Raw genomic sequence first — 11,284 nt, forward strand, 5'->3', positions numbered from 1 at the left:
GACATTCATGTGAACTAATTATTTAGCTCTGATTTTGCACCATTCCTTACTGCCTTTAGTCCTTATTTTTAATTTAACAGACCTAATTCTACTCATATGTGTTGTTTCTGTACATTTTCTTCTTAAACATAAATTTTTGGACATACTTTTAAATCAAATCCCCATCTATTCATTTGTTTCTGCTTGTCCAGTTTGGGCAGTAAGTAACTGTGGTTCAGCTAGAAGATCCTGGGTTTGAATCTAAGGCTTGGCTGGGAGCCTGTCTCTGCAGAAATGTGGTTCTGGGTACTCCAGCTTCCTCCTACAGAACAAAGATGTACATGGATATACAGAAGTAGCCCCAGACTCACATGCAGGTTGGTTATCACCAGCATGTGTGCTACATGCTGTAAGTGGTAAATTTGCAGTGCCACATGGTCTAATATACTGTTTTACAGTATGTTACAATATTCCAGAAGTAATAATTGATTAGTTCCAGGCAGAAAGGACCTAATCTCTGTTTATTTGCAAACATTTGCTTTGCTGATCTTTCTGTTAACAGGAAGTGAAACTTACTTTTTTTTCAGCTTTGACCCAAAGCTTTGTAAATAGGGGAAAGTGAAAAGAGAATTTTCCAAGAGGGCATAAATAAATGATCACAACCTCTGGCAAACTTAGACTACATTAAATTCAAGTAAACAGAGCTGATTCAAAAGAAAAGACGACATATGCGTGCCGCTTTATCACTCCTCTGCGTGTGATTAATGAGCTGTGGGAGTGCTTTTGATGTAACATCTAAACCTGTCAGGTATCATCACCAGCGCCGCCTGCTCGTGCTGCCATGACTTGAAAGACTAAAACAGTTTCAATCTCAACAGATGAAGCAGCTGACGGTGCTTTTCAGACAAGGTCAACATGTTACTGTGTCTGATATGTTGTGTTTTGTGGCTTTTACAGGGGAATTTTTCCAGACCGAGTGACTGACACTGTCTGCTGGAGGAATGTCACAGTCATCCATAAATATCTTTCTCATGTTCTCCGTCTGCTCAGTGTGGACAATGCCTGACACACACAGACAGAAATAGCCCTCACGGCCCAGAGCCTTAATATTAATGGCTTATAGGGACTTTGTTGTCTCGGCTGGTTAGACAATTATTATTATGAAATGGAGTGCTGGAGAGACAGATGATCTGAGTGATGGAAAGAAGACAAGGTGCGTTAGCATTTTACGCAATGGCATAATGTCTGTGGAATCTGGAAAATGATTGGTCTTCAAGTGGAATGGAAACTCAGTCTATCAGTATAATCAAGGAGCTGTGGCAGCATCACCAGCTTCATCAGCTGCTTTATTGTGAGTCATAAAGAGTCACAGTACCACTAAAGTACAAACCAGTAACTGAAAAGTTCTTAAAAAGTTTTCGAGGCATCAAAATGCTGACAAAATAAGGTATATCTATTAACAGCATGCAGACAGACATCGGCATGATGGGCTTTTAGGCTTGTTGTTTGTCTGTATATTCCTATTCTCATGAAGTCACAGACCATGTCAACTGAAGGCAGCAAACAACTGACATCTGTGGTTATGCAATTGTGGCTTGACAAGGCAAAAAATAAAGCAGCGGATGCCTTCAGCGGAAAACATATTTTTCAGTCACAGTGCTGATGGTAAGCCAGTAATCAGAGTGTATGTAATGTGCTGTGTTGGGCAGAAAAACTACACAAACACAGCTTGTATAGGATTGACTTTAACAGTTGATTTCACAAGGATTGTATTCATAACAGTAGGGATGGGTATCGTTTAGGTTTTATCCGATACCGGTGCCAAATCGGTACTTTTGAAACGGTGCCGGTGCTCAAACGGTGCTCAAACCGGTGCTTAAAGAATGGAGAACACAAAATTGGTCCAAAAACCTCTCATGTTCAGCTGTTTTTTATAAAAATATAACAATGTTAGCCTTTTCTGCAGCTATGGGGCATATATGGTATCACTCTTGGCTGGAAGTGCTTAAACAATGGAAAAAACACAAACTTTGTCCTAAACCTCTCATGTTTAACTGTTTTCCACTTTTTCTTTGGTCATTTTAGCCTTTTTGGCCAGGGTGAAGGGAGTATCTGCCATCAAACAAGAAGACAGCCGCATGTAGCTATGATGATGTTTGCTAGTTCACCTTACATGCATTACTGTAATAACGTGGTTAGCCTACTCAACGTAAATTAGCTACTCACGCAGAGAAGAACGGCTGCTGCCACCATCATCCGTCATCATTTCTGCTACACTGGCAGGGCTAGGAGCCAGGACTCTCCTCTTCGTGTTTTTGGGGGATGTTGCATAACAGGCAACCCACCCGCAGTAGATGTGCTCGGTGTGAGGTCTCGCAGCAAGCTATCAAATACGGCGCATTTCTGGGCTTTTAAAAAAACGCTATGCGTCGCCAGGTGTTTCATCGGATTTGAGGTGTTACCTCCTTTGACAGTATCACAGTATCAGCTTAAAGCACTTGTTGCTGCTGAGTTTGCATATTTTGCTATGAAGTACAGCCAGACTTTTGACCGCTTCGCCTTGGACATTTTTAATCTGTAGCTCTGCTCTAACAGAACGTACGTACCTGGCCCCGCCTACTATCCTCGGAAACGTAAAATGATTGGCTAGAATCTAAAGTGTATCACAGCTCAGGAAAAAAAAGCACCGAAATAAAGCACCGAAATGTGCGCTGCTTTTCGGTCTGGTTACTACCGTTTATGTCAGAACCGGTGCCATCATGGCACCGGACACCGGTACCCATCCCTACATAACAGTGACAGCACATGTTAATAGACACCAATGTACCAGAAATATAAGGTGCAAACATTATAGCAGAACTGCTAATTTACATCTGTAGTCCCGGAGCAGGTCGCATAAGAACTTTATAATAAACAAAGACATGTAGCTGTGAGCCTTGTGTAACTTGATACTGCTAGAAATCATGCTGGACTAAAACGGATGCTGTGGATTAAGAGAATATTCAGCAGAAAATCCAAACCATACACCTCCACGCTCCAGTATACTGACTATAACCTTGTGATCTGAGATGTATTGAATTAACTTGATGTCTATTTCTGGAAAGATAATGTTGAATCAGCTCCTCGCTTTTATTGTAAGATGATATTTTGTCTTATCTCCTCTCTGACTCCCTGAAGAAGTGAACCATAACGGTACAGTTGAGGATCTCTCATGCTACACTTGAACCTGTGCTTATACAGCTTCTGCTCTCATTGTCCACCCCATATTTGTTGTCAGTATATCACAAAGACATCAGGTGTAAACACGACTTTCTTCTTAATGAATGGGTTGGTCTGTGTGACTCTGATGCTGGTGTTGTTTGACGTAAACATGGATTGATTTTTTTTTTTCAAAGATGGTTGTGACACATTTTTCTCCCTCAACCCCGCGAACACAAAAGACAATTGTAATAAAAATAAAATGCAACAAAAGCGGAATAAACCGGCCGGTGAATTCTGCAGTGCGCCCTGCGTGGTTCGTCAAGCTCTACAGTGGCGTAAAACAAGACGAACGTGAGGATGGTAATGACGTCAATGTGGAGCCAGGAGCGGGGAGGGCAGGAGCCAGAGAGAGAGAGAGACGGAGAGAGTTTGTGCAGTTGCTGCAGCATCACTCACAGCAGCGCGTAAGTGCAGCGAGGAGTCCAGCCTCGACTCACGCAGCCGATTAAAAAAGAAACCATCCAGAACAGTCCGCCGGACTTAACCGCAGCTTCCTGGAGAAAAAAGCGACAGATACCTGCGTTTTCTGCGCCCTGCTAGAGTGGAAGAGAAAGACTTTTACTCATTTTTTTTAAAAACCCAAAACACGCAAGGGAATGCCATCGATAAATATGAAACTGGAGATGGTGACCATCATCGCCTGCGAAGTAGATATTGAGGTGTTTACATCAGATAAAATGCAGGTACGGTTCACCCATAAAAAATGCACGTTGAAATGAAGCCTGCTTTTTGCGGTGTGGTTGTGCAGCAGTTTGCTCGGGGCGACTGCATGCTGCCCCTGTAGAAGACATGAATGTCTTGGGTGACGTTGAATGCAGCCCTTCCTCAAACGAGGATTTTTATCAATGGGAGCCGCATCTCGGGGAGACGCACGCGCCGCGCGTGCACGCCGCAGTGATTGACGCTGAATGAATTGCAAAAATTGCTGAAAAATGCACGAATGTTTTTTTAAGGAATCATTGTGTATGCGTCAGTGTGTGTGTGTCAGGCTTCAGATAGACGGCAATTATAAGATGAGGCTCGCAAGGCGATATTGGAATGGGGTGTGATGAAGTGGATTGTCCATGCAAGACACATGTATGGAAATAAGCGAGGCGATGTTTAGACGCAGTGGCGAACAGGCTGTCTTGTAAACCCCCCCCCCCCCCCCCGTTTTATATCTGGCCTTACAGCAGCATTGCAGGTACATCAGGTTAAACGTGATGCCGGAAAAAAAATTTAAATTAAAAAATACTCGGCGAACATGAATAAACATGCAGTGGCATAAAAAAATCCTGGTATAAGTGATTGAAATTGATGCCCCTGGAAATGATAATGGAAGGGGGGGGGGCTAATAGTTACAATTAGATTTGCCTTTGAGTACATTTACATCACTGTAAATTCAGTATTGCACCCCCTATGGCAGTTTTTTTCTAAAAGCCCTCAGAACTGGGGTGGGCAATTTATTTTCCCAAGGGCCCACGTGAAACACTGGTGGAGGTATGCACCAATACTCTAATAGAGAGATATAATTAATACTAAGCTGAAGTCAGTTCTGCTCAGTACTGTTGTGGTGTGGCACTCCATAACAGCTCCAGTTTCTCAGTTGGGCCCTTAGGGAAAATCAGCTGCCCACCCCTGCCTTGGGACACATCAGATACAGGTATTTGATAAACTGTTGGTCAGGAAAGCAGTTGCAATCAGATGAGTTCAAAATGAGCTTCAGGACCCCACCTTTGGCACCACAACATGCCAAGTTTGAGGCTTAAAAGGCTATGCAGATGGTCGGCCAAAGCTTGGCTCACCCGCTAAACCCTTTGGAAATTCCATGTCAGAATATATTCCCTCACCTGCTGCCTGCATGTCTGCTTGTCTGATCTGACTCATCACCAAAAATGACTGAAATATGAAAAGGGTGAAGGAATTCAAAATAAAGTAGCAGTATAAGGGGCTGTAGTGCAGTCTGGAGGTATAAGGACTTATCTGGCCTACAAACTCCAAATAATCCCTCTGTGGTTCTCACACTTAAGTGCTGTTGTGCTCTGGTGATATAGGCTAATTTTCTACCCTACAGAAGCTCAAATCTCAGTCACCACACCCAGCTTATAGACCATTAATTTTTTTTATTCATTCATTTATTTATTAGGAATTTAATGTTTATCACTAACCTTCCCAAGCTATTCCAGTAACATGTACATAGGTGGATTGTTGAAGTTTCATTTCCATCTCATAATGATGTTGTTGTGCTTGTTTGCTCCTGTTTTATGCTGTAAATATGTAACACAAAAAAACAGTCCCTGTTGACAACTGACTCATCCTATGGTCTGTGGCCCCTAGCTAGCCAGGCAGCTGCTGTGATTGCTCCCAGGTCTGACAGTTTCTAAACCACTGCAGACCAGCCAAGGTGAAAGACACCAATGTATCACCCTGCAGTTGTTCTCCAATTATAGGAGATTCAAATTTACCTGGGGGATGTTAGAGTAAGAAAAACGACTGACGAGCTTCACCGTGGAACCTCTAAAGTGTTGATTATTTAGGATTTCGACTCACCCGTGACCTAATGTCTCTTAATTTATTGTACAGTTCATGATTGTGTGTTTCAAGGGGAGTCTAGGGTTGGATGTGTCATTTCTTTCGCTGTGAAAAACCTTCATTAAAACCTGCTGCTCCTTTAGATCGTCCGTCCTCCTCTGACAGGCTAGACACAGACAGGGGCAGGCCAGTCTGATCAGAGGACAGTCTTCACTAAACCTTCCTGTCAAACCGCTCTTATCAGCCCACCTCTCACAGACTCCGCCAAAGAAAAGGGGGGTATGTGCACAATTAAAACAGCAGACAGAGGACTGAATAGCACAAAGAACACTAGTAATCCTGGTTTCTAGTGCACTGAGAGTGATGGAGAGCACAGAAGAAGAGGGCAGATTAAAGATGGGCACGTGGGGAGCACGCTCAGATTGAACCCACCTCCCCGTCAGTCTATTCTTGTTTTTTTTATTATCATTTAACCAGATCTGAGCCTGTCTGAGGCCCATGTTTTTATTACTATGCCTAAATCTGTAGATGACAGATAATAATCGGAATGCTGTTTTGTTCCAAAGCACTTTGGGTGAACTTAAGTGGATTGATGCTATTTATAGACCCGTCAAGGAAAGATTAAGCAGTGTTGGTGTTTGAAAGGGGAACATGAAGAAAAACAAGTGAGTGCTTTGACATGGTTGAAAACGCCGCGGCTCGGGTTTTTGCTGATTACATCATTAATGAGACAGACTGAGAGGCTACGCACAGGGTAGGTTGTTGTCATAATAATGGGAAGGCTGATGGTGTAGAAAGCTCTCTTTTTTCCAGAAAGTGCTTGGGATCCATTTTAGATTAAACAAAAGGACTGTTGATGTTAAGTTCGGCAAGGCCGGAGGTGCAGGTTGACTGCATGCACACCTCATGTCATTACCTGCAGAATGTACCAGCATAAGCAGATGACAGCACGGGACACATTTTGAAGGTCGTAGCATGTTTTGGCATGCTGTGAGTGTATTTTAGGACAAAGCTTGCCTTTGCAGTTACAGTTACCATGCATGCTTGATTTGATGTTGACACTTTCATGTAATTTTTTTTTAAATATCCACTTGCACTTTCATATAGGTGTAAATAGATAATGCGCGCCTGTCGACCTGCTCTTTCTCTTGACAAGTTCGTCTCTGGTTTCACTCAGTCGCAAAATATGTGTGTGTTGTTTCTTTTTTTTTTTTTTGGAGGGTGGGTGGGCGTTAATTAGGATGCCTATGTAGTGCTTTACATATTTGCCTAACAACCAAAAGATGTCCCCTTTGATCCCAGGAGAAGACACAAATCCCTGTTGGGATGTGTCAGGAAGGGCATCGGGTGTAGAAATCTGGCAAATCGAACATGCCGAGCTACCCACTGAGGCGACCCCTTGTGAGTAAGGGAGCAGCCGAAAGTATCTTTATGATACGTTTAACACATCAGTGTTGCTGGAAAAAACAGCATTTTGACATCATGACCTCTTCACACTTACAGCTCCATCGGTTCTCCCGACAGTCAGACCCGCCTCATCATGAAAACAGCACACAGAGGCTACACTGCAAACCACCAAGTACAGCTATTTTCGACTTATGCCTGATTTCCCCCACACAGAAGACTCTAGTAACACTGACACACTCACACACTCCAACCACAACAGTGAGTCAGCGGACTCGCAGACCTACAGACAAACATCTCTGTCAGCAAACACAAACAGCACCTCGCAGAGGACACTGGGAGAATTCTCCATCCACCTGGGTCACTTTCCATTTGTCCCGTCGACTGTCTGTCTTTCTGCCCGTCTCTCACTTCCCTGCGTCTGTTCTCACGCTTTGCTGTTGCAGAAACCGCGCTGGTTATGAGGAAGGAGACGAGATCTGATGACTAATCTGCGCTTTTGTTGTTCAGCAAAACTGAAGAGTGATTTTGCTGACGTCTGTGATGTTTTCATTCTTTCCCGCTGTCTTTTTTTAATGTGCTACGTTACATAACATGTTGTCATCGCGCTTCATTTAGGAAGTTTATTTTAAGCATATAAACACCACAGGAAGGTAAAAAGCAATATACTAGACCATAGTTTTATATAGAGATATTTTCTATCCTTTGCTTAAACCCTAACTATATATGTATATATGTGTGTGTGTGTGTGTGTGTGTGTCCCAGGCCTCTGGTAGAGGACCTGAGCTTGAAGGGTAAAGATTGCCCGAAGGGTGAGTGTGGAATTTTTTTTATATAGGCCTTATGTACAATATAGCAGAGTGAAGATAAAAACATGTATCAGTCCCACTTAGACATTTGGCCTTTTGTTTTAATATTCTAGGGAAATACCACTGACAGAGCTCTTAGTGCATACCGAATAACCATGCATTAGATTTGAGCGTTCATGTTATCTTAGACTCACATTTAAAAACATTGTTGTGATGCTGCCAGACCAGGTGTTTGTGTAAGGCAAGAGGCAGAGAAGCAACAGGAGGGTAGGGTAGGGAAGGCAGAATGGATGTAGACATCGGCAGTATCATTTTCTGTGCTGGTAGGAAACTAGATCTGCATATTGGCAGGGTTGAGCGATCCTGGGTCTGAGCAGTGGGCTCAGGTGTGCCTGTTCCCCCCACTCTGGGCACTGGGCAGGCGGCATTCACATTTGCCTGAAACCCTAGATAAGTGCTCGAGCTCAGGTGTCAGCTAAAGGTTAGTGCTGTGTCCGTTAGGGTGACGTAGAACAAAGGACATGCTCCTGGCTTGGGTGTCTGGTTACCATGTAGCCAAGATGACATGACTGTGTGATAAGATTAGATGCAAAATAAAAAAGGTCTTGCAATGGAATGTAGGGGCTCCCAATTTACTTACCGAGGACAAAGAGTTCGGAAACGGCATCATGCAGTGACTGGTCTTTGTTATTGAAGGTTCTTGTGGAACATAATTTTCTTGTCAGAATTTCCAATTAGATTTCCTGTCTCAGAAAAATGGCTGTGAGAATGCAAGGGACTGAAAAAGCAACATCAAGCCAATTACTAAGGAAAAACACAGCAAGAGTTTTACATACCCTGCAGTCTATGGCGTATACACTGCACTGTGAAAGCTAAGGGCAAAAACCAATAATATTAAGTATAGAGCTGTGTGTTTATCCATATGCGGCACATAGATTAATAGATTATGCATTCAATTGTATATCATAAAATAAACACACTTATGAGTCTCAGTTTCTAAAAGCAAGTACACTTTTCTTTTTGTGCAATTTTGCTTTTAGTTTGCTTTTAGTTAGATAACAAATCCCAGCAACAGTGGCCTCAAGGGAACTTATATTGTAAGGTAAAGACCCTACAATAGGAAAAAGAAAACCTCAACAATCAAACAACGCCCTTTGAGGAAGAACTTGGTGACAGAGGGAAGGAAGAACTCCCTGTTAACAGGAAGAAGCTTCCGGTAGACCCAGGCTCAAGGAGGATCAGCCATCTGCTGAGACCAGTAAATCAAACACTGTGGAGTTTTGGGACTTTCGGTGTCTTAATATAAGGAATTTGACATGTCATTGTAAACTGTTAGGCCATGAAAGTTTCTCTCCTGTTTCAGAGCAATTCATAAGGAATTAAAAGTACATTGGTAGATATGTGATGCATCTAGGGTCATGCTTTTACCATTTTGAATCACTGTCCATAATATTTCTGCAACAAAACATGGTGATGTAACTGTGCAGCATGCTCTTGCCTTTGTTTCTGTACTGCTTAATCATCACTAGAGATGCTGTATCACCACAGAGTAATGCACTGATTGCCACCAGAGATGTTGAAAGAGGGTAAAATGCAAGAGTGAGCAGTAGGAAGTGAGAGTGGTGAGCTCATTTGTCTGTACTCTGCGGCCTGAGTTAAGGACTGTTGGTGTGGCATCTTTTAGCCACCTTATGTAATGTTGTGTAACTCTCTGGATTATCGTCACCTTAAAAGCGTACGGATCTGCGTGCGAGCCAGCTAGAAATTTTATGCGTGTGCTTGTATCACCATCTGTGTGTTCTGCCTAAATGGAGCTGAAGAGGAAAAGCTCCAGCTTCGATAAAAAATCATTTAAAAAAAAAAAACGTAATGACCACGTTGGCGGTAATAGGATTAATGAGTCTCCCTGTGCTATAAACTGATTTCTAGCTCCCTGTCGTGGACACGTTGTGCCCTTGGCAGTGGCAGCATAGCACTGCAGCGTTGGGCCCTGTCAATTCAGCTCATTGCTCAAGGTATTTATTCACCTGTATAACACTTGGCCCATTCACATGCCTTCCCAGTGTTTTCAGAGCCGTCACAATGAAGACAAAGCTGTTAATCACAGATTGTTCTCACTGTTTTGTAATACTAAGGATTTGCTGCTATGCTAATGTTAATGGCTGATTTGAGGAAAGCTGTGATTCCCTATGTTGGTACAGGTCACTGCACACACACAAACACACACGCACAATCTTTATCCGGAGTTTATCCAGTGATACTGAGTCAGATTTTTTTCTCTCTGACACATTACCTAATCCTAAGTAGTCACAAGCTAACAGTAGCTTACAATGTTTTATATTGCTAAAACACTAACCCCTAACCTCCAGGCTGAATGTAGCCATAACAGCCAACAGAAACCACTGAGCACCTTAAAATACACTCGAGCTATAATTTGTATGTGGCATGTTACAAGCGTATTGTAAAATACTCAAGTACTTTATGTTTCAGTTCAGGGCTTTTATGTTGGTTTTTGGAAACTCTCTGGTGTTTATTTATTTAGGACCGTGCATGTTAATGAACATAAATGTAAAATAAATTACATGAATGTAAACATGCCAGATTATAGCCAAGGGATAATTTCCATCTGTTGTCCATAAAACATTAAAAAATAGACATAATAATTCATAAAAAATTCATAATTCATTTATAATAAAAACTCTATCACCAAACTCACACATATCATTCTATTCCCAAATAAAACATTAAAACTATACAACTTATACATGATCACACACTTGATTTGTCCATAACCAGTTTTTAGCCTGTGCCTTAAACAAGTTGAATGTCGAGCATTCTCTAATGGATCGGGGAAGACTGATCCACAGATGGCCACCCTGGACAGAAAGGACGTTCTGCCCAAATGCTGTCCGTCTGTGGGGAATAAACAAGTCTCCTCGGGTTGTAGCTCGATTGGTCCTGTCTGAGCTTTCTTTATGCCTAATGAACTGCTTTAGTGGTGGTGGAGCAAGGGAGTGTAAGACTTTATATATTAAACACACTCTTTTAAGTTTCACTAAGTTATTGAAGTTCAGTAATTTATGTTATGTGTTGGATTTTGGCTCTTTTGGGGGAGCACTAGTTTGCACACCTCTCCATCAAGCATGTAAAACAATACTAGACAGAAAATGAATTGATGTTGATCGCATTGCTCATAAATATTTAAACAGTTAATATATGAAGTATTTCTTTATGCAGTTTATTGAACTATTTATGCCAATGAAGCCGTGTTGAGCTGAACTTCAATTCAATTTTATTTGTACACAACTCAACAACAGTCG

General features: G+C 42.2%; 1 protein-coding gene across 4 annotated transcripts in view; it reads left to right on the plus strand.

Annotated features, from left to right (window-relative positions):
• The window catches only part of rcan3 (regulator of calcineurin 3), a 42,077-nt gene that overhangs the window by 17,027 nt on the left and 13,766 nt on the right, over window positions 1–11,284 (plus strand). The window contains exon 1 of one of the 4 annotated variants that reach the window (XM_005723851.2): window positions 3,604–3,923. The exons of the other annotated variants lie outside the window; for them this stretch is intronic. Coding sequence (XP_005723908.1) covers window positions 3,837–3,923 — 87 coding nt within the window. The 5' untranslated portion in view covers window positions 3,604–3,836. Of the gene's footprint in view, window positions 1–3,603; window positions 3,924–11,284 lie in introns of those variants that run through there. 4 annotated transcript variants of the gene reach the window in all.

This window comes from Pundamilia nyererei, unplaced genomic scaffold, assembly GCF_000239375.1.
Source record: "Pundamilia nyererei isolate P.nyererei 1_Seehausen unplaced genomic scaffold, PunNye1.0 scaffold00010, whole genome shotgun sequence".
Classification (NCBI taxonomy): domain Eukaryota; kingdom Metazoa; phylum Chordata; class Actinopteri; order Cichliformes; family Cichlidae; genus Pundamilia; species Pundamilia nyererei.